The following is a 24321-nucleotide window of genomic DNA, read 5'->3' as shown; positions in this document are numbered from 1 at the left end:
TTTTTTTAGAAGTGTTATTTGGTATGGCTGAACATTTAAATGAAATTTTTGTATAAATCTTGTTTGATATGCAAGAATTGAATATGGAAAAGAAACTTGAACATATTAAAAGACAATAATACCCATTAGAATAATAAACTAATAAACTAATAATATTAATAAATGTTAGCAAACATCCATTTATTCATATATTTATATGTGTTAAAAAAACAATAATAAACTAATAAATTGATATTATTTTTTGTTAGAAAATAAATTGACGACACTAATAAATGTTTATTAATATTTTTATGTTCGATTAAAAAATAAAAGATATATATCCAAAATGGTTGCGTTTCACATATTTCATGTATAAATTGATCCAAATTTAAATCGAAAGGATTTACGTGCAAAACATGCAGAATAAATATAATGTGTAACTCTCTATATTTCATAATTAAATAAATATTAATTTATTCATATAATTTCATATTAGTTAATAAGCATAATACTTTAGAAAAAAAACATAAATATTAACTAGTCATGTTTGTTCAAGAGACTTCAAAATCAAATGCACCAAAAAATCATTATGTCTGAAAATTAGGAGAGAAAATACAATGGATCCCATACCTTATTTTCTCCTTCACTTTTTCCTCCTTCCATTTTTTTTTCTCATCCAAACATGGGAAAAATTGTTTGATCTCCATGTTTTCTTCCCATCTAAATAAAGCATCAGTCCGTGATTCAATCCAAGACAATTCGATCTGAATAAAGAGAGTGAGAAAAAATCAGACTTTTTCTTTTTGGATTGGACTAGATAAAAGATTGAGGGTCTAAATTACTTGGTCCAATCTAATTATATAAATTTATTGAATATAATTACAATTAATTTATTAATTATTATAATAATATGTCAAGTCATCTTATTCTGTACACCTTCGTCTTTGACTTTCCATTATTGAGATTTTGATTTAAATTAGTTGGGCTGAGGGGTTGCTTGTGTTGGAAGTTCAGTTTCAAATCTCCTCTGCCCTCTACGTGACTACTTTCTCATGAGTCATGACTGTATATCTTGAGCAATTAATGCTATTCGGATAGAATATGGCACCTTGCTGTAATTTTTGGTTATCTACCAAGTGTTGCAATTCTGGATCATGATATCTTTTCTCTGTATTCTGCATGCTGACGCGTTAGCCGACATTTTGGTCTCTTCAGGTTGTTCTGAGCTTCTAGTTTTCAAAATAAGAGCATAGTATAATTTGTGCAGCCTCGGGTATGCTGTAAAGAATAGACTTCCAACTCCCAAAGTTGTGTTGCATCGCATTGTTTTGATTGTACGTAGAAAAGTAAGATTAAGATATGTGGTTTTTTCCCCCTAGTCTGGGTGCGTTTTAAACTAAGATTATGCTCTTTGGTTCAGGTTAGTGCAAAATTTTATGTTTGGAGAAAAATATAGCACTGATTATAATTCTACCTTTAGTGTGTTACAGTTTAAAATGAAAATTTTGGGATTTATATATAAACAGGACTGCTGTAAATTCAGTTTTGATGGTTATTTTTCATGCCATAATATCCGGTTTGTAGGCTACGTTGAGCTTGTGTTGATGGATACTTATAGGCATATGTTTCTGCCAAATGTTCTGTCTTTTCTTTTCTTTTCTTTTCTTTTCTTTTTTTTTTTGCGCTTGGCCTGTGCCAAATGTTTCGTGTGTTAGTTCTCAAATTCTGCACTTATGTTATTAAAATTGTTCAGATATGATATTCCTAGATACATGCAGCTTGTTATTTCAAATTATGGTTACCTTTTAGTTTCATAAGTACAGTAGAATATAAGATCGACTTCCTCTTTGTATTGCCCTGTACCAACTCTCTACCCGTACACGCTGAAATACAGTAAAAGGTTTCCTTCATTTAATCACTGAATGGATTTTATGTACTGTTCAAGATGAAAAGCGTAACTTGTTATAAACTTTATATTTACTACTTAGTATTTACTATTGATTGATTGACTATTGATTTAAATTTATTTGGGTTGAGGAAGTTCAGCTTCGAATCTCCTCTGCTTGCTCCATTGACTGACTACTGATTTAAATTTAGTTGGGCTGAGGAGTGAGCGTTGAAAGTTCGGCTTCGAATCTCCTCTGCCTGCTGCATTGACTACTTTCTCATGACTGTAAATGAAGTATTGGCACTTGACAATCTGAGTCATGATGTCTTTTCTGTATTCTGGTTGATGATGTTGTATGTGTGTCAAAAGTGTGTGTGTCAAAATTTCACATTGACTAAAAGAAAGACTCTCCTAGTGTATGTATACTAAGGAATGAAGTGGGCTAATAAAATGAGCTTGGAGGAGAAGTGGTTTTGCTCACATGAGATAGGCCAATTTAAGGCAATCGCAGTTGAAATCAGTTAATTTACCTCCCTGCACGCGCGAGTTAAATAATTATTTTGGCTGTGAACGTTTTTTGATCATTAACCAAATTAATTTCCTAAATGTTTTGTCTTCCCAACGTTTTCACAGACAAGTATTTAAACGATTTTTATGACAGTGTAACCGAGCCTAGCAGATAGAAGTTCGCTGTCCAAGCCTACCGTCGGTGCCGCCAACAATCTTAAGAACTAGTCAATCCAATGGTGACGAACAGTGCTGAGAATGTCACTCCTGAAGGTGTGCCCAGTGGTTCGGCCGGAGGTCAGTATGTCCCTGCCGCTGTTGCTGTCCCCCTACCGAGGCCATTCCCGGACATATCGAAGATAGAAGTCTTTGATGGTCGGAACTTCAAACACTGGCAAGAACGAGTCTTCACCGTTCTTGACATGCATGGTGTGGCTGCTGCTCTTGCTCAATCCGAGCCTCCTACTGATATTGATCAAGCTCAGAGAGTTGCATGGACTCATGCAAACAAGGTATGCCGACACACTATCATTAGCACTTTATCTAATGATTTGTTCGATGTCTACTGTGTTTATAAGGAAGCTTGTAAGATATGAGAGTCCTTGGTGACAAAGTACACTGCTGAGGATGCCGACAAACGAAAGTTCGTCGTGGGCAAATGGGAGATGACCGAGAACAAGGATGTGAAGGAGCAAATCAGCAAATATCATAAGCTGTTGGAGGAGCTTCATGCTGAAAACATCAACCTTCCAGACAAGTTTATTACTGGGATACTGATTGAGAAGTTGCCAGAATCATGGTCTGACTACAAACAGCAGCTGAAACACAAACAAAAGCAGCTATCCTTGACTGACTTAATCACTCACATCATCATCGAAGACACCAACCGCAAGGCAATACGTGCAGCTCGAACTAGAGAAATGACATCCAAAGCCAACCTGGTGGAGACAAAGCCTCACAACAAGAGGTATGATTCTAAAACTAAAGACAAGAAGAATATAAAATCTGATTACAAACCTAATGCTTCTAACCCCTCTTTCAAAAAGAAAGGAGACTATTTTGTCTATGGTAAACTAGGACACTATGCAGCACAGTGTAGGAAGAAAGCAAACCGTGATAAGCTTCAGAAGCCAAATGTAAATTTAGCACAACGAGATGGTGACAGTGATGATGACATCATTGCTGCAGTGGTGTCACAAGCTCTCTTGATTTCTGCTGTGAAGAAATGGGTGGTAGACTCCGGGGCTATCAGGCACATATGTGCGAGCTAAGAGATGTTTACCACCTATAATCCTATAAAGGAAGGGGAAGACCTTGTTTACCTTATTGATTCCCGAACTGCTAAAGTTCAAGGAAAAGGAAAAGTGGTCTTAAAGCTCACATCAGGAAAGACTCTAGCTCTGAACGATGTTCTGCATGTGCCTGAAGTTAAAGCTAACTTAGTGTCAATTGTTCTTTTAGGGAAAGCTAGGGTTAAAGTGTCATTTGAATCTGACAAGATTGTAATGACAAAAAATAATATGTTTGTAGGCAAAGGGTATTGTAATCAGAGACTGTTTGTTTTGAATGTTGATGAAATGAATAAGACTGAATCTTCTGAGTATATGCCTATTTATATGGTTGATTCTTTTGATCTGTGGCATGCTAGACTAGGTTACACTAGTAAAGGTTATATAAATAAGATGCGACAACTTGGACTACTTTCTGAAATTAAAAATAATGATTTTGGAAAATGTGAAGTATGTGCAGAAACTAAACAAAGTAAAAAACCTCACTTTTCTAATCAAAGAGAATCTGAATTACTATCTTTAATTAACACAAATTTAGGTGATTTAAAATAAACCATGACTAGAGGTGGTAAAAAATATTATATTGAAGATGAGGCTTTTGAAAAATTTCTTTTATTGAAGATTTTTCAAGATATATTAACTTTTATTGAAGATTTTTCAAGATATATTAAAGTATACTTGTTAAGAAACAAAGATGAGGCTTTTGAAAAATTTCTTTTATATAAAGCAGAGGCTGAGAATCAGTTAAACAAAAGGATTAAAAAGGTTAGATCTGATAGAGGCGGAGAATATATTTTGTTAAATGATTTTTGTGAAAAAGAAAGAATTATACATGAGATAACACCTCCTTATTCTCCCGAGTCTAATGGTGTTGCAGAAAAAAAATAGAACATTAAAAGAAACGATGAATTCTTTGCTTGTGAGTTCTTCCGCACCTGATAATTTGTGGGGTGAAGCTATTTTATCTGCATGTTTTTTATAAAATAGGATACCTCATAAGAAAACAAAGAAAACACCTTATGAGTTATGTAAAGGGTTTACCCCAAACTTAAAATATTTGAAAGTATGGGGGTGTCTTATAAAAGTTTTATTGCCTGATCCTAAAAAGAGAAAAATTGGCTCTAAAACTTCTGATTGTATGTTTATTGGGTATGCTGAACAAAGTGCAGCGTATCATTTTTTAGTTTTAAAAAGTGATGTTTTAGACCAAAACACAATTGTAGAGACTAAGGATGCTGAATTTTTTAAACATATTTTTCCCTTAAAAATTAAGCATGTTTCTAAACATGTTGAGAATTCAGAGTTTGAATAAAATTTAAATGAGAATTTGGTTTTAAGAAGAAGTAAAAGGCAAAGGAAAGAAATAAGTTTTGAAGATGATTTTTACACTTATTTAGTACAAGATGAGCCGTTAAATTTTTATGAAGCTATTTCTTCTTCTGATGCCAAATTTTGGAAAGAAGCAATAGAAATTGAAATTGATTCTTTAAGAAAAAAATAAAACTTGGGTTTTATCAGATTTTCCCCAGGGAGTTAAGGCTATTAGGTGTAAATGGATTTTTTTTACAAAAAATTTTTCCAAACGGTTCGATTGATAAGTATAAAGCAAGGCTCGTGGCTAAGGGTTTTACTCAAAAAGAAAATATAGATTATTTCAACACATTTTCTCCTGTGACTAAAATTTCTTCTATAAGAGTTTTTATTGCTTTGGCTTCAATTTACAAACTTTTTGTTCACCAAATGGATGTTAAAACTGCCTTTTTAAATGGTGATTTGGAAAAAGAAATTTACATGGTACAGCCTGAGGGATGTGTGATTCCTGGGCAAGAAAATAAAGTTTGTAAACTTGTCAAGTCTTTGTATGGCTTAAAACAAGCGCCTAAGCAATAGCATGAAAAACTTGATCAAGTTTTGACAACTGGTGGATTTTCTACTGTTGAAGTAGAAAGGTGTGTTTATACAAAGCTTGTGAATAATGATTGTGTGATTATATGCTTGTATGTGAATGATATGCTAATTTTTGGCTCTAGTATGTGTGTTGTTAATGAAACAAAAAATTTTCTTTCTTCAAATTTTGACATGAAAGATATAAGTGAAGCCAAGGTAATCTTGGGTGTAAAAATCATAAGGAATGAAAATAGAATCTTGCTTTACCAAGAACATTATGTTGAGAAAATTTTCAGAAAGTTTGGACATCTTGAAGATGCTCCTCTGAATACTCCTTATGATTCGAGTGTGCAATTAAAAAAGCACAAGGGTGACCCAGTTGCTCAATTTGAGTATGCACAGATTATTGGAAGTCTGTTGCATTTGATGAACTTTACTAGGCCTGATATAGCTTATGCTGTAGGCAGATTGAGCAGATATACCCACTGTCCAGGCAGTAAACATTGAGAGGCTCATATTTGAGAGGTACCATGAATTATGGTATATTGTATAGTGGATTTCCCGCTGTATTGGAAAGATACAGTGATGCTAACTAGATTTCGGATTCAGAAGAGACAAAATCTACTAGTAGTTATATATTCACTCTTGGTGGTGGTACAATAACCTGAAAGTCTGCAAAACAGACAATCAACACAAAATCCTCAAGGGATTATGAGTTCATTGCTATGGAGTTGGCTGGGACTGAGGCTGAGTGGTTGAAAAACTTTTTAGCAATATTCCAATAGGTGAAAAGTCCACACCATCAGGGTCTTTACATTGTGATAGCCAGTCTGCAATAGCAACGGCTAAAAATAAGACCTTTAATGGTAAAAGTAGACATATTCGATTGAGACATAATATTATAAGGCAGTTGCTCAAAAATGAGATCATCTCAATCGATTATGTGAAATCAGAGTTAAATCTGGCGGATCTGTTAACTAAACCCTTAGGGAAGAAATTTATTATTGAAACGTCGAGGGGAATGGGACTTAAGCCTGTTTGAAATTAACGGTGATGGCAACCCAACTTTTGTGATTGGAGATCCCATGAAGAAGGTTCAATGGGTAAGAACAAGTCACTTATTAGTTTTGCTAGCACTGAATTTTATCCCTTCTTATGGCTTGAGAAAGTGCTAGAATGCATTGAATGGAGGTTGAGCGAAAGCTCTTAATGTTTTCATAGTCCTTATGGATGGTGTATTCATTGCAGATATACTTGATAAAAATACCTATACAAATGTGGAGTGGGGCCGCTCCTATGAAATCGTGGCGAAATCTCTAGAGCATTTGTTAAAACTAGGCGTGCGCATGGCTGATAGCGTGCAAAACCGTCGTTAACAGCAGAGACTGTGGGGGTATAATCCGATTAATGAGACCTCTAGCACACGCTCAGGATCTGTTGGTTCAATAACAAAGTTACATTGACTTTTCTGTGTGCTAAGTTTTATTAGTCTAGGTTTGGTTCAAGTCGACAGACACTAAATTCAAAGCGATTATCCTCCGTGTGAATAACTCAGACGACCATAGATCCTTTTAACACATGTGGGGGATTGTTGTATGTGTGTCAAAAGTGTGTGTGTCAAAGTCTCACATTGACTAAAAGAAAGACTCTCCTAGTGTATATATACTAAGGAATGAAGTGGGCTAGTAAAATGGGCTTGGAGGAGAAGTGGCTTCGCGCACATGAGACAGGCCAACTCAGGGCAATCGCAGTTGAAATTAGCCGATTCGCCCCCCCGTGTAAGTTCAAGAGGTAATGGGTTCCTTTTACCGAATTATTTTTACAAAATAAATAATTATTTTTGGCTTGTTGGAGAAACTCAATTTTGGCCGTCTGAAGTTTGAAATCAAACCAAGAACTTTTTTTTATCATTAACCAAATTAATTTTCTAAACGTTTCGTCTTCCCAACATTTCCAGACAGGAGGTTAAATGCATTTTACGTTTGTGTAACCCCAACGTTTCCAGACAAGTATTTAAATGATTTTTATGACAGTGTAACCGAGCCTTCAATCTGGTGGTAACCCCCCAACGTTCATGTCCACCTTCGGGCTATATATAGCCATGGGTGCAGACAGAGCGGTACAAGCCTCTTGAGTTTTCGGGGTTCTCTCCTCCCTCTGTCAATTCGTCTATGTTTGCTTTTAGTCTCTGCTGTTCTGCTCCCTTGCTCCGCCGCAGAAAGTGCTTGTTTAATCCTGGGTAACTGCCGGTCCGTCATCCTAGTGTGCCGGAATAGTTCTTAAGGACAGTGTCTTTCCGGGCACGATTCAAGTAGATAGAAGTTCGCTGTCCACACCTACCGTCGGTGCTGCCAACAGATGATGATATTGGCCGAAATTTTGTTATATTAATTTATTTTTGAGCTTCGAGTTTTCATAAGAAGAGTTTACTGAAACCTATAAAGCCTCAGTATGCTCTGCAAAATGGACTTCCATCTATAAGAAAAGCAGGATTAAGATATATGGTTTCTCTAGTTTGGGTGAGTTTTCATTAAGATTATGGCTCTTTGTGAAGTGAAATTGGGGACTAATGGTCATGAATTGATTCTGTTTTCGGTGCGTTAAAGTGAAATTGTGGGATTTATAAATAGGATTTGGACTGCTGTGCATCCAGTATTGATGGTTCTTTTCTCATGCCAAAATATCTACCCTTTTTATGTTACGTTGTGTTGGTGTTGAATGATGGGTACTTGTCAGCGTAAGTTTTTGCCAAACGTTCTGTGACGGTGTCTTTGGTGTGAGATTCTGCACTTATATTCTGTTATCAATACATAGTGTTCTTGTGAATGTGCGGCATCCTGATGAGGCTAAATGTGCCCCAAGTACTTTCAGAAAATGTTGCCACTTGCCACCGCTCTTGCTTTGATTCAGGTTTGTGCAAAATTTTATGTTTGAAGAAAGAAATTAAATTAATGTTGACTTTGATGCTTTGGTTTGAACCTAAAGTAATCTTAACTCTTGATTGTGCTTGATGTTGCTAAATCTTGCGCAAAATATAGGTGGAACTTGGAAGCTAAATTAGCCACGTGCAAAACAAGCACGATCTATTTTATGGGTTTATTTTGTTAGGCTCTTGTTAGATCTACTCTTTGGTGACCCGAGAATTTTGCGGTGGCTAGGCCTGGCCATAGTATTGCTCTTTTAAAAGTGGAATTCCAGTCCAAGGCAAAAGAGTCACATCGACCATGTATTTGTAATCACTCAGGGTAAATCAAACCATCAAGCATTTGCATCGAGGCATTTTAAGATTCTTCGGCTTCGCTGTCCAGGGACGCTAGCGCCAAATCTTCTAACCGGGGTTCCTGAGCTCTCGCTGTCGCCGTCGCCGCTGCCATTGTCGTTGCTGCCGACTTCTTAGCTTCACCTGACCGGAGTTATCTGTCATTGCAATTCAATTTGACACGAGTTTGAATACCCACTCCTTTTACCATCTCCAACCAAAGTTCGCTCCTTGAGACAGCCGTGTCTTCCGTGATATGCAGCCTCACTATTCATTCGGTTTTCTTCTTCGAAGCATTCGTCGAATCAAAATCAATATCAACTTCGCTCACTGCTTGTCTTCATCTGGCTGTTCAGAACTGGTTTCTTGTTGCTTCCCGAGAGGATGATCGCTTCTTTCTCCTGGTGAGCCGCTTTTATGATTTATAGTCTTATCTTATTTCCGTCTTTGATGGGATGTTTGTGAATCTGAGTGCGTTTGTCCTGTCTGTAATTGACGACTGAAGATTTTGATTGTCGAAATTTGATTCCTTCCTGTCACTCTACTCACTTGAGTTTATCGTTTACTGTGCATTTCGTTCCCACTTCTGTTTCTTCGCCTTAGTTTTCTCTCACCTAGTTCATGCCCTTCCAAATTTGCACATTTTGTTCTCCTTTCAAGACAACCAAATACTGGGTCCTCGCTAAGCTTTAGTCACTCTCTTGTCCAATCTTCTTAGCTTCTGATTTTTCTTCGTAAAGTTATAACTTGCTTTTTATTTTATTTTTAAAATTTCTTTTGTTTATTTGTTGGGATTGGATAAGGATAAGCACTCAAATTGAGTCTCATTTATGAAATGAACACGTGTCAGATAGGTTCTCATAAAGTGGACTCTGCTCATAAGGTTTGTGGAAACTACTAATGTCGTTAGTCTGCTTCAGTATTAGTATTAATTCTGCAATCTATTGATAATTATGGAGTTCCTTCTTGTTGAAGTGATTGGTAATGTACTATCCCATGTTAGGTCTGCTCGAGATGTCTTGATTGCATTAGCTACATGTAAGAAATGGAGAGAAGCTTGGCGCAATCACCTGCACACTGTATCTGATGCTATGGAGTTCCTTTGCATCATGTGATATGCCTAGAAATGATGCTTCAGGAGCTCTCCGGCGTTTCCCCTTTCAGAAGATGCATCAGGATATTTGTTAACAACAGTGAGGAACCATTCGTTCTCGATTCCAATACATATTACGAGCTTGATGGTCCAAGTGAAATGAATTCATGAACAGTCATGGCGTGCTGTTATGGGGAGGAATAAGCTGAAGGACACGACAGAGCTGGCTCACCTTATTCAAAGCTATGCACAAACTAGAGAGTTAAACAAAGGGAAACAATTGCATGCTCAGCTTATTCGAGGTGCTTATCCACTATGCACCTTCCTCACAAATCACTTAATCAACATGTACTCAAGAAGTGGAGAACTTGGTTATGCCATGAAACTGTTTGACAAAATGCCACAAAGAAATGTGGTTTCTTGGACGGCAATGATTTCTGGGTTTTCTCAAAATCGGAGGTTTGGAGAGGCTCTGAATACTTTTTGTCTTATGAGGAATGTTGGAGAAGCACTGACACAATTTGCTTTTTCAAGCGTCCTTCGAGCTTGTGTCTCTCATGGGTCGGTTGAGCTTGGGACACAATTGCATAGTCTCGCCATGAAATGTGGTTTTAGCAATGAACTATTCGTGGGGAGTAATTTGGCAGACATGTACTCGAAGTGTGGGATAATGCACGAAGCTTGTAAAGTTTTTAATGAGATGCCTTACAAGGATCAGGTGTTGTGGACTTCTTTGATTGATGGCTATGTGAAAAATGGAGATTGCGAGGAAGCTTTACTAGCTTATAAGAAAATGGTCATCAATGATATTGTGATTGATCAGCATGTGCTTTGTAGCACTTTGAGTGCTTGCAGTGCACTAAAGTTTTCTCATCTTGGGAAGTCCCTCCACTCAACTATTGTGAAGTTGGGATTTGAATTGGATACTATTCTAGTAAATGTCATCATAGACATGTATTCAAAGTATCAAGACATGGAAAGTGCTTTGAAGATCTTCCAAATTGATTCACATTATAGGAATATAGTGTCATGTACTGCTCTAATCGATGGATACGTTGAGATGGACCAAATTGAAGATGCTTTAAGTACTTTTGTTGACTTACGGAGGCAGGGAATTGAACCTAATGAATTTACTTTCTCTAGCTTAGTGAAGGGCTGTGCTAACCAAGCAGCACTAGAACAAGGAATCCAGCTTCATGGCCAAGTTGTCAAATTTAACTTTGATAGAGACCCTTATGTTGCTTCAACTCTTGTTGACATGTATGGAAAATGTGGGTTGTTTGATCACTCAACTCAAGTGTTTGAGGAGATCGAGAACCCAAATAATATAGCATGGAATTCATTGTTGGGAGCTTTTGCACAACATGGTTTAGGAAGAAATGCCATTGAAACTTTTAACCGAATGATTGACAAAGGGGTTAGACCAAATGCAATAACATTTGTGAGTCTTTTAACAGGATGTAGTCATACAGGAATGATAGAAGAGGGATTAAACTTCTTTCATTCCATGGACAAGATTTATGGGGTGGTGCCCAGAGAAGAACACTATAGTTGTGTTATTGATCTGCTTGGTCGAGCCGGAAAGCTCAAAGAAGCTGAAAATTTTATAAATAACATGCCGTTTGAGCCAAATGCTTTTGGATGGTGTTCTTTTCTTGGGGCTTGCAAAGTACATGGTGATAAGGAGCGGGGCAAACTTGCAGCAGAAAAATTGATGAAGCTTGAACCTGAAAATGGTGGAACTCATGTTTTGCTGTCAAACATTTATGCTAAGGAAGGACAATGGGAAGATGTTAGAAGTTTGAGGAAGATGATAAGAGACGGAAACATAAAGAAATTGCCAGGTTATAGCTGGGTTGATATCCAAAACAAAACCCATATATTTGGAGCTGAAGACTGTTCTCATCCTCAAAAGAAAGAAATTTATGAAAAGCTTGACAGCCTTCTCGATCAGATAAAGAATGCTGGATATGTTTCTCAGACGGAACTAGTTTTGGTTGACATGAACGAGGCCTTGAAAGAGAAGCATCTTCATCATCACAGTGAGAGAATTGCTGTGGCTTTTTCACTAATTAGCATGCCAATCGGGAAGCCAATTATTGTAAAGAAGAATTTAAGAGTCTGTGCTGATTGCCATTCTGCCATCAAGTTGATATCTAAAGTTACCGGGCGAATTATAATTGTTAGAGATAGCAGTAGATTCCACCATTTCTCAAATGGTTCATGCTCCTGTGGGGATTACTGGTAATGCTTGAAGGCTTGATGGTTTGTGAAGGGATGTGATGCTAACAATTAGGAATACACTTCCCTTGATTGTTTACCTTGCTGCTGGAAAGAGGAGAAAATGTCTGTGATGGTTATGTGTTGTAAAATCTACTCCTGGCGGGAAGTATTGAAGTTTCTTTCTCCCGCGGCATCCATTTGGCTGGTTGCCATATTCCATTAACAGAGCAATAGAAACACTCGATGAGAAATATTGACCAATCGTTATTCGTTGATCATCACGAAAAACACAGCAAACAGGTGAGTATAATTCATTTAAAACTTCAGCTGGTATTGTTTTAGCTATTTTATTTCGTATAGATTTCAAGTTAGAGATACATGAGACCTTAGTCAATTGGATCGGGTTGGAGAAATCAAGAGTTCATTGGTGAAGGAAAAATCAAATGAAAACGAAACTGGCCATGTTTTAAGGCAAAAAATGATATCTTCAGTTATATACCGCACTGTAGTACACGTGGTTTTTATGCCTTTAAAGAACAAAGGTAATTAATGGATCATATGTTTCAAATCCAATATTGTTATAATAAATTATTCACAATAATGTCTTGATTAGATTTATTACAAAATTCTTTATTAATTTGAATATTATGGAAAAAAGCTTGATTTAAAGATCAAGGTATTATATGCAATTAATCAAAAGTTTAGTGCTCTAAACTCACTTGAAGAAAGAAAAAAGATACTAATTATAACATCAAGGTCGATCTCCTTTTAACTTTATAATTCCATTTCTGGGGCTTTCAATGGTTGGAGAAGATGACATTGACACGCTGCTCAGAGATATCAAATGAGGGGACAAGATAGAGTTCGAGAGGTTACCGAAATGCATCAATAATTTTAGGACATGTTGTTTGTGTTCTGTTTTTTTTTTTTTTAACAAAAAATTATTTTACAATACAGTTTTTAAATTTATATTTTTCAAAAAAAAAATAAAAAAAGAGGCTATTTGTTTGTGTTAATTTAAAAACAATTTTAAAATTAAAAAAATCAACCAATAATAATAGTCATGATTTATGAGAGTTAAGGTAATTGTATTTTTCAATAATCAAATATAATGTATTTTAAAAAGAAGAAAAATATAATGAAAATAAATTTGAGATGTTTCTATTTTCATGTTTTTTTTTTTTTGAAAGAATAGTTTTGAAAACAATTAAAACCATAAGACTTATTCAAATAGATTTTTTTTTAACAACCGCTTCAAAAACCAAATAAGCTCTCAATTTTCAGGTTTGGAACTTAGGAGAGAATCGCAAGTGACGGCCAAAAGTAATGGATTTTATGGAAAAGATTATCATAATTTATAACAAGTTTAATGAACTTGCACGAACAAGCTCGCTATATAAGCATCAATGCTGACAATCTCTACGAAGCAAACAGCATAGTAGGAAGCTCTCTCTCTCTCTCTTTCTGGGGCACTATGAGACATTTGACTTTCATTATAAAAAAAGGGTATGAACAACTCTAACCTAAAGGTGCCAGCCAAGGCCCAAAAGGGACCCAATGCCTTGACCAAGTTGTTTATATTCCTAATACTGGATGCACTCATGAAGAAGTGAAAGCGCTTATTATTATATAAGTCAATAATTTAAATTTTTTTTTCATGTGAAGGGTAATATAAGAGAAAGATTATTAATAAAACTTTATTTTTATCAAATTGACTTATATTTTAAAACAATAAAATATTTTTAAAATTGTTTTATAGTTTAGAATGAAGGGAGTAAGTTTTAAAATTTATTCATATTAAACATACATTTTTTTATTGCAATGCCCAATATCCTGAGAAATATTGGGGTATTACCACTTCTTGTCAAGAAAAATTTGAACTCCTGGTGTGTGAAGTTATTATTACCAATGATAACCTCACTGCTATAGATGCGTTCGAATTTCAAGAGGCAAAAGTTGTGCCTATTTAGATATATGCTCTCATAATCAATTAAAGGTATCTAAACTATAGGTATGATAAAAAATACCAAAACACCCCCATTTTTACACAATCAATTATTTGAACCGAAATCACATTCTAGTTTAAGATGGAAAGAATAGCTTCTAAAATTCAATTGTATGGTTATTATTTGACAGATATTTCACCTGCCAATTATACCCTTTATACATCTCTTTCCATCAAATTCCACTCGCGCGTTCGAGCTCCTCCCATCTCTAGTCCAACTTTTGACCTCCCTGTCTAATCCACCACAGCCACCCTCTGCAAGCTTCAATCTGCTTGTCCTAACTCTTGACTCGTCATCCAATTTCTGATATGCTAGTACTTTGTCGTCTTTGTCCCTTTCCTTCGCATTCTAGATTGATCCTCCTAATAGGATTGCAATAAAATTGGTCTATGTAAATTCTCTCATTTGGCAAAAGGAAAAAAAAAAAAAAAGAAAAGAAACAGAAGTAAGCCTTCTCTAACATTGCAGTGGAAAGTTTAGAGCTGGAGGAGATCTGGGCTTTCATTGTAGGAGATGGGAATTGTAGATACCTTAATTCAAAATTTAAAAAAAAAAATACTTGGCTTCTTGATATTAAATTTCATTTATTATTTTACAAATATTAAATTATTAATATTACTAAATGATATAATTTATTATTTAAATTATCGATAATAATATTATATATCACTTTATCAATATTTACATTTTAAAAAGTAATATCCTTTATAATAATTTTTATATCTAAAATTGTTTTGGATTCATTCATCTAAACATCTTTAATTTTATCAAAGTCAATTTTGAAAAATAATATATAAACATGATCACGATATAACATCATTAATTATATTAATTAATTTTTAATAATTACTTATAACCTACTGAAATCTAAATTGGCCCATTGATTGTAGAAAAAATTGATTAACAAAACGTGATAATGTTTGAATAATATTTTTTGAAATTAATTTTGATAATTGAAGATATTTGAGTTATTTTTTAGAATCAATTATAAAGGTAAGGGAAATAAAAAATGCTCAAATGTTAAGAATTGATTCTCAAATGGAGAAAAAAATAACTTCTCCAAAATGTAGTTTTATAAGCCAAATAGAGTTTTACAAAATTGAGGGTGTTTAAATAAATTTTTACAAAATTATGATTTTGATCACAAAATTGATTCAAAATAAGAATCCAAACAAGCCCTGCCTTGAAGATACACATACTTTAATAATGTATTTCTTCTTACTATCATTTTATGGGGATGAAAAGGAAAATTTATGAAAAAAATTTAATGACATAACTTAAAAATAGGAAATTTGTCCAAAAAAAACTTATGAATAGAAAAAAAATTCTCTCTATATCTTGTAAATAAGACTTTCAACAAAATATATTACTCCCCCTTTTAAAAACATAAGACGTTTTTAATCAAATCTTACTTTTAATAAATTAGTTAGATATCATCAAACTAAATTTATTTTTTCATATTTATTCTTATTTAATAAGATATTTCATTTAAAAATAAATTTAAAATGATTTATTTATTTATTAAGAACATTTTAAAAAAAATATATTAATTATACCTTGAAGCGTTTTAATTTTTTGACATCCAATCTTACAATTTTTTTAATAGAAGGAATATATATAATTATGCCAAGTGTAACTCACTTTTCAAACTCTGTATATGATGATTGAGATTCACAGTAATTTTCATTTTTATATTATAAGCCGCGCAAAATAGTCTCATAAATTGCACTAAAATTACTAATTTTCTCTCTTAATTAAATAATATGTTACACATATTTGTTTAAGTTTTACCCAAACATATTCTCTCTCTCTCTCTCTCTCTCTACATACAAAACCCGGGGGGGGGGGGAGCTGCATCACACGCACATGTCTCAGCATATTGAATCAACCGATACTGGATGAAACCCCAAAAGGAAGGGTCAGTGCAATTTATTTTTGTTTTAAATTTTTAAATTCCGAAAATTGGGTGAGAAATTGGTTTAATTTCAATAAAATGTAATAATAATTAATGTAACTAAAAATAATTAAAGATGGGCACATGATGTGCCATTTTAAAGGAGTGTTTTTTTAAGATTAAAAAATAAATATTTCCTCTGTTCAAAAAATATAAGATATTTTTTGAGGAGTTGGATATTTAAAAATATTTTATATTTTTAATCTTTCAAGGTGTAATTATATTTTTTTAAAGTGTTCTTATTAATAAATGACTTTATATTTATTATAGGATATTTAATAAGGGTAAATATGAAAAGATAGGGTTAGTTTAAAAGTAAATAACTACCTTATTAGGGGTGAGATTTAGTTAAAAATATTTTATATGTTTTAATAGAGGGAGTAATTTTTAGAGATTTTATAAAAAGAGCTTATTTTATAGAGATTTTACAAAAAGACAAATATTATTTTATGTTTGGTTAAAATAATAAAAAGTAATTGTTAGTTAATTATTTTTATATTTTATAATATTTTCTTTTATTTTTGTTTTATAAAATAATTTATTATTTAATCATTTTATAATTTTATGATATTTTTGCATATCTCATTTTTTTAAAAAAAATATTTTTTTCATCTACCTCATTAGATTATGTTCAAAAGCTACTCAGTGTAGCTTTTTAAAATAATAAAAATTTACTTTTTTTATATTCTGATTATTTTTAAACGTTTAAATAAAAATATTTAAAACTTATGAAATTTGTTTTTAAAAAATAAATAATTTTCTCATAAAATAAACTAAAAAAGGAGCTCCAACTCTAATTGTTTTAACGGACACAATAGAATAATTCTTTTCTCTAAAAAAAAATACTTACAATAAATCCATCCTATAGGATACTTTGATGTAAAAAATTTGATATGATATGAAGCAATATAATGATTAACTGATTAACCACAATTATTGAGGATTTGAAAATATGTAGAAATTAACATATTTTTTACTCCACTTCTCTAATTATAATTATTCATCAAATCAATGGTTAAAACAGATTCAATAAATGCAATGATGTCAACTATTATAATTAGAGAAGTAGAGAGAAAATGATGATAACTAATAAGAAAATGGAGATTTCCGCATCCTCTAATTTGTTTGCACATTCAGATAATATTTAGTGTTGATTTCTCAAAGCATTTAAGAAAATATGCGTCACCCAAACCTATTTTTTCTGGTTCCCGTACAATCTGAAGAGGATGGAGGATGTGGATCACAAATCGTTTACATAATAAAGCGCAATAGTGGCCACTTTTTACAGAGTCAGGCACACATCACATCTCTATTTTGTATTTTCTCATATGTGTCTCGGAAGTCAAGGCATAGATAGGACCCCCATCCTATGGGTGAATCCGACGAAGATCTTCTTTAAATCACTATTGAGTAATAATTGCTTTGGTGTGACAAAACAATTAATATTTTCATGGAGATTATGGTTACTTTAATTAGTGAAATTATAAGTTTAAGTGAATGGATTTAAAGAGCTCATCAAAATTTCTAAATTCAAAAAATACTTATAAATTGTTCAGGCTCTAATATTAGAAGTGAAATTTGAATATATTATTTTGTGAATTATGAGTCAAACTTTTATTAATTAGATCAACTTTTACATGTCATTGCAACTATATTCTACAAAATTATGTTTAGTACAATGAAATTTTTTTAAAAGAACTACAACCAGATCTCATATAAAAAAATTAATTACTGTAAGGTTTATTAATAATTAAATTAAACTACATTAATAATATAATTAATCGTTAATACAGTTTAATTTAATTATTAATAGACTTTGATTTTTTGTGTGTGAGATTTTAACGTAATTTTCTCAAAGTTTTTCACAAGAATGAGGAGAAAACGGGAACTAGAAGGAGAATTGGAATGTAAACAAAACAAAAGGGGCCCGTCATGAAACTCATTTGCATGTCAAGTGCGTGTAGAGAACAGAATTAAATTGGGCCTGAGCCCAATAGAAGAAAGAAGCAAAATCTGTTTGGCAAGTGCTTTAAGGCTAATGGGCAAGAGGGTCGGGCCTGCATTATTAGTCTAGAACCCAACTCGCTTTTTTTTTTTCCTTTTTAATGCAACCCAACTCACTTTATTTGTTAAAAAAACTTGTTTTCACATCTCACATTAGAAAATAAGTAGACAAACCCACAGAACATGTAAACTTGAAATTCTGGTGGTTTAAAAAAATGTCCAAAAATAAGATGAATGCGTAGTAGGCTTTTTCTGGTAGTTTAAATTAATTCATAGGGTTGTAAGGTAAGGATGAAAAAAATTAAAGTCATTTAAATTTCCGCTAAAAGAGATATTCATATAATTATATTTAGTATTTAATCACATTTCAAATAAGATTATCTCTAATAGAAAGGCACTTATAAGTAATGAAAAAAAATTAAAGCCATAAACATAAGGATCTTAAATAAAGAGTTAGAGTAATACAGATCAACAGCATCATAGATCATGAAACAAAGTATTAAACAAAAGGTAGTCCTGGCTCTAAAAGTAATCAATTTAGGTTTCTAGGACTTGTGATCAATTTTTTTTTAATCTTTGTTGCTGTTTGTTTTGCTCTAGGGATTCCTCATCAGTAAGGCAACCTCCTCTGTTTTGTAAGAAAAATTTAGTAGCATGGTATTTTCTTATTTTTAAAGGTTAAAGTATAAATCTATCCTCAAAATTTTCAGCCAGACACACCCCATGTTTTAAAGAATCTTTTCACATCAGCACAAGTTCACTCATATTTAAATATTCTAACATCATTGATCACTTCAAAACCAATTGATTGTTTGATTTTTCACTGGAAAAAATTTTTACTGCAGAATTAGAAGAAGTTGAACAGTGTCACGTGTACTGGAAAGGCCTATGAAGCTTAGTAAGTAAACTGATGAACTACTTTATTCTTCTCAATTTTAAGACAACCAAACTCAATACAATAATGCTGTGAGGCATTCATTCATATATATGTCTATATAGATCATACACATACACATACACAACATATATTGCTTTTTTTAGGGGACAGTCTTCAAATGAGATTGGGTGAGTGATCAATTATTTGTAAAACTCAATGACTCCGAGAACGGAGAAGACAGAAGCAGCAATTTGATATCCAGAAAAGCCAGAACTTTTACACAGAGCTGCAAATTCTTTCTCCGTTCTTTCTTTTCCACCAGCTTGAAGAAACATCACATTGTCCAGAATGGTCACATACTTATCTCCATCACTTGCCTTTGGGATTTCTGGCATTATTAAGTCTATCAGAATCACTTTTCCTCCTTTCTTCAGTGATTTATGGCAGTTCTTCAGAACTTGTACGCACTTCTCATCACTCCAGTTATGAGTGGCAGCCTGCAAAATCATATTATGATGTTCAACTTAAGTAATTAACTTGATTCATGGATTAGAGCTTACAATTCAGGCCAGGTAAGGAGTAAATTAATAACCTTGATCATTATTGCATCGCCTTCTGGGATACTTTTGAACATATCACCTCCAACATGCGTAACTCCTTCCAAGAACAAAACAAGAAAACATTTTGATGGAAGTTGTGAGTAATTTTCCTTAGCTTGAAAGCTAAAGAGACACGCAGATGTACTTTTTTCTGTCTTATTCTCAATATGTTTTGTCTGAATTAAAAAAAAACATTAAAACTGATCATCTTTATTTAAACTTTAATAAGTTTTAAACTCTATTTCTATTAAATGTACATATTTCAATAACGTACTCCATCCGATCTTTAACACAAGGCAACCTTCAGAAAAATATATGGTCTTTAATATAAACAAAAGTTATACTAATTAATATATTTTTAAAATTTTATCTCTTATTTATTTATTATCATTTGAATTCTTATATAACATTTTAATTATAAAGAAGGGCAAAATTGGAAATATATATATATATACATATATTACATTTTAATAATATAACTAATATTTCTTAATAAGCGCAAAGTTAGTTAAGTTTACCTTATATTAAGAGTTGGATGAAGTATTTTCCCTCACTACCATTTAATGAGAGGTAAAGAGAAACTTATAATAAAAATTTAATATCATGACTGCTTATAAATAATAAAATAATTTTTTTTCTACCTTATAAATAAGATCTGGCAACCAAGTGCATGTATTTTATATGTACCTGGGTACGAAGGGGCATGTTGAACGACTTGGGGCAAGTCAAAGTTAATGCCTTTGATGGAAGGGTACTTAGAAGTGATCATTTTGAGGCTTTGACCAATACCACCTGCCACGTCAACAAGTGTTGATATGACCTCAAAGCCTTTGTAAGTTTCCAGAATCTTCCTCATATGCATGGCAGATATATCCGCCATTGCTCTGTGGAACAAAGGCTTGAAACTTGGATCTGTTTCCATGTACTCAAACATAGACATGCCATGCACCTTCTTAAACAAGTCCTCTTCATCCACATTTATCACTTCCTTGAAGTTTTGCCTACAATAAATAACATGAATAATTAGTTTTAAATGCTAATATTATAATTTTGTGAAAATATGTTCAAATATCCCTATTACATATCAAAATTAAAACTATGGTTTTTTTTTAAATATTCAAACACCTATTATAATTCTAAAATCAATTACGAACACAAAATCATTATTATTTTTTTAAAAATATTCAAACACCTATATATAATTTTTGGATAAATTTTTAAGAAAATATAATTGATAAGCTGAATTGAAAAAAAAGTAATAATAGCTTATGAAATAATTATGATTTTGGATTCATAATTAATTTTAGAGTATAATAAGGGTGTTTGGATATTTTTTAGAAAACTATAATTTTAAATTTATAATTGATTTAAGCATTAATAAGGGTGTTTGGATATTATTCTTATAAAACTATGATTTTTTTGGTTTCAATGCTTATTACTATGATGAAATATGGGACATCCAAAACTGATTTTAACAGTTAGATTTAAAATTTTAACATATACTTTTCATATAATTTTTTGGTTTCATATAAGATTATTTTTATTTTAAAATTTATACCTATTGAAATAATATTTTATTTTTGATAATTTTGGCTATGAAAAATACTAATTTATTGAAAATATAAAATAAAATATTATCGAATCTCCCTATTGGTCCATGCTCATCACCAAAATTGAATCCTGATTTCACTTATGATTTTCAATATGCTTTTCAATGACACTCAAAATGAATTTATTACTAAATAATTTTCTAAATCAGTTATATCATAAAACATAATCAATTGTATTCAAAATCAATAATAGAACTCAATTTTATCCATAACTAATTTTATGCAATCTTAATCCAAACACAGTTCCCTGAATATTTCAATCCTTAATTGATACGTACCAGACTTTGATATAAGCAGGATGGCAACAGAGTTTTGAGAGTGAAGCAAAGGAAGCTCCATGATCATCGTCAGCGATTAAGTATGAACCAGTGGGAGAGAGTCGATACAGTCTCTCAACTTTATCCTCTTCTTCGTCTTCGTCTTCGTCAAATCGTTGTTTAGACCAAGAGAGAAGAGAATGGCTTGCTAGCAGAAACAGCATGCGATCCAGTCTCTGGGGCGTGTCTGGATGTTGATCCTGAGTCGGAAGCTCTGAAGCAATTTCAGAAGGTGACATGCCCTTAGGGTTTCCTCGTCCGATGATTTCGAATAGGTTTAACTCAATCGCTGCGTTCAAAACTGCGGGATACACTTGGCCACTTGATAGCCACAGTGCATCCAGACAAGCGTCGTTGTTTTCATCACCCGCAACCATCTCTGTGTTATCGGAGCAGATGATCGATGAAACTCAATTTCTCTGCTTCAAATTGATGTTTCAAGTCTTGTTATGTGCGTATTTATAACGACTAACTCGCCGTTGTAACATTACATTTGCATTTTTTTTTAATCTTTTTGTTGGTATTTTAAGAAAATTGGGATAAGACTACATTTTGTACCTAAACTAATATGAATCCTCATTATTGTGTGAAACCGATAAAACTAACAGCAGCCTCCCGCAGTACGTCAATCATAGGATAAAAGTAATTCAATTCCCTCAACGGCTTGATCGGTCCAACTTGCACTAACTAATAAGCAAAAAGACCTTTAATTTTATTTAGAAGACACAGAAAAAATTTTCATCTTATTTATAAGTTATGTTATTAAATCTTTATTACAAGTTTTCTTCTCTTGCTTCCATTAAATATTAGTGAGATAAAATATATTGATAAAATATGTATATTTAATAAAGATAAAATTAAAAAGTTATTCAATTTTTAGATAAAGTTAATGAGTATAATATTTTTTTTGTTTATGATTAAATGTGTTAAAAGTGACTTATGACAAAAGGAGTATTCTATAGGTAGCATTGGCATGTATTGGTGGGTTTAAATTTAAATATTATATTTAAAATCTCACATTTAAAATTCTTTATTTTCATTACATAAAAAATATTTCAAATTCAAGGACTATAAAAAATAGAGATGACAAATGAAAATGAAAAGAGATGATATTATTTTGAAAACAAACAATTCAGTCAAATTCATTAACTCTGCTAAGAATATTCTAAAAGATTCTAAAAATTTATATTAAAACGAATTTTATTTACCAATTTTCCCCTCATCCTAATAAATCCTGAATTATATTATTTTGAAAATTACATAACTTCATTATAAAAAATATGTTTACAAATTTTAAATTAAAATTATTTACACAATCTCTCAAACTTATATTATTTTATGTTATGTGATGACAAAAATATGTGTTTGAAATATATTTTTAGAAATTTTAAAAAGCATAAATAAATAAGTTTCAATAAATTTGATAAAAATTAAAATTTTATAATGCGATAAAAATTGATAAATTTGATTATATTTCAAAATGTAATTATTATATTTTTTTTAGTTGAATACAAAAAAATATTTTTAGATAATTCTTATGTTAAAGATGGACATTTTGATTAAACTAAAAGTTTAAAAAATTAAAATTAACGGTTTGGAAATAAAATCTCAAATATACATGAAGGTTTATATAATAGAAAGATTTATATTATTTTTTAAAATAAAAGAAATATTTGTGTAATTAAGACATAGAAAAGTGGTTGTGTAATTAATTTTTGTGGAGCATAGGTTGGCGGAGCTACATTAGCTTGAGGGGGTGCACATGCACCCCTCACTTTGAAGAAAATTACAAATAGGGCACATAAAATTTACAACTTTACATCCCTCATTTGTAATATTTTGCCACTTTTAAATTAAATGAAAATATTTAAGTTTAAAAATTTATTAAATATATAATATTTTAATAATTTAAATAAGATATAAAGGGTATAAGACCATATCAACCCATACAATATAATTTTTTAAAATACAAATGATGATAAATTTATTTATATTATTATAATTTTAATCCTAACATAATTATTACTATTTTAAAAAAATATTAATTTTTTATTAAATTACTCCGCACTTCTTGATTCGAGGTCCTGACTCCGCCAATGAGGTCAAGTATGGGTTTTGAGACATATTCACTCAGTCTTTCTCTTTGCCTGCAATAAACATTCAGTTATTCACTAATTCGATCAATCTTTAGACGACTTTTGGATTCCATATATTACAGTATGAATTAAAAAAACACGACGTATTATTCATGTATATATTTCACAAAGTAACTTGTTAGAAGTTTTATATAATATTATATAGATTTATAGATTTTGTGCCAACAAGTCACGTGTATGAGAAGTCGTCGGTCAACGTTCCACAGGATTAACCAAGAATGGAATGGAATTAAAAATTCCAACACATATGAGGTCATAACTTTAGTATGACTAAAAGTGTTGATGATAAGATAAGGACGTACAAATGAATATTTTATCTTATAGTTTTCAAAAATTAGTTCCTATAATAAAGGATGTCCATCTTTGAAACGAGACAGATAAATACAAGCCAAGACTTAGACAAGTATTAATAATAGGCAAACGATTTTTTTTTAATAAACAAAAACGAAATTCTTTATAGAACATTAAAACGTTAAGGGTTTATTTTACTTTACTTTATTTTTATTATTAAACTACTTTTTAAAACTTGTTTTCAAAAATAAAACAAAAGAAAAATTTGTCACAGTAACTTTCAATGACTACACATATGATGTTTCCTTTAAACGGAAATGATTCTAAAATATTTTAGTTTATTATTTTTTAAAATAAAAAATAGAATAGATTTAAAATTCAT

The 24321-nt window shown here is 32.0% G+C and overlaps 2 protein-coding genes across 3 annotated transcripts; one reads left to right on the top strand and one right to left on the bottom strand.

Moving 5' to 3' along the window:
• Positions 1 to 8296: 8296 nt before the first annotated feature.
• LOC129304921 (putative pentatricopeptide repeat-containing protein At5g52630) lies at positions 8297 to 12670 on the top strand. 2 transcript variants are annotated; one of them, XM_054944770.1, is made up of 3 exons: positions 8297 to 8460; positions 8589 to 9213; positions 9813 to 12670. In XM_054944770.1, the coding sequence occupies exon 3, from the start codon at positions 10093 to 10095 to the stop codon at positions 12148 to 12150; it is 2058 nt and encodes a 685-aa protein (XP_054800745.1). In that variant the 5' UTR covers positions 8297 to 8460; positions 8589 to 9213; positions 9813 to 10092; the 3' UTR covers positions 12151 to 12670. The 2 variants fall into 2 exon arrangements, with proteins under 2 accessions (XP_054800745.1, XP_054800752.1); XM_054944777.1 differs by lacking the exons at positions 8297 to 8460; positions 8589 to 9213 and adding an exon at positions 9243 to 9692.
• Positions 12671 to 19039: 6369 nt separating this feature from the next.
• LOC129288329 (isoliquiritigenin 2'-O-methyltransferase-like) lies at positions 19040 to 21936 on the bottom strand. The gene is made up of 4 exons (XM_054924852.1): positions 21454 to 21936; positions 20253 to 20566; positions 19559 to 19623; positions 19040 to 19463 (listed from the first exon to the last, which is right to left on the bottom strand). Exons 1-4 carry the CDS (start codon positions 21867 to 21869, stop codon positions 19167 to 19169), a joined length of 1092 nt encoding a protein of 363 aa, XP_054780827.1. The 5' UTR covers positions 21870 to 21936; the 3' UTR covers positions 19040 to 19166.
• Positions 21937 to 24321: the final 2385 nt, after the last annotated feature.

Source organism: Prosopis cineraria, unplaced genomic scaffold (assembly GCF_029017545.1).
Source record: "Prosopis cineraria cultivar Desert tree isolate PC_DT_omini unplaced genomic scaffold, ASM2901754v1 PC1, whole genome shotgun sequence".
Lineage (NCBI taxonomy): Eukaryota > Viridiplantae > Streptophyta > Magnoliopsida > Fabales > Fabaceae > Prosopis > Prosopis cineraria.
The sequence above is the reverse complement of the archived record's forward strand: the minus strand, read 5'-3'. Positions and strand labels throughout refer to the sequence as shown.

Excerpts from the sequence above, each read along its gene's own strand:
- LOC129304921 (XM_054944770.1), top strand. The coding sequence starts at position 10,093 with ATGGGGAGGAATAAGCTGAAGGACACGACAGAGCTGGCTCACCTTATT.
- LOC129288329 (XM_054924852.1), bottom strand. The coding sequence starts at position 21,869 with ATGGTTGCGGGTGATGAAAACAACGACGCTTGTCTGGATGCACTGTGG. Across the intron at positions 20,567-21,453 it reads CCTGCTTATATCAAAGTCTG|GCAAAACTTCAAGGAAGTGA; the intron begins GTACGTATCAAT and ends TATTTATTGTAG. Across the intron at positions 19,464-19,558 it reads GCGATGCAATAATGATCAAG|GCTGCCACTCATAACTGGAG; the intron begins GTTATTAATTTA and ends ATGATTTTGCAG.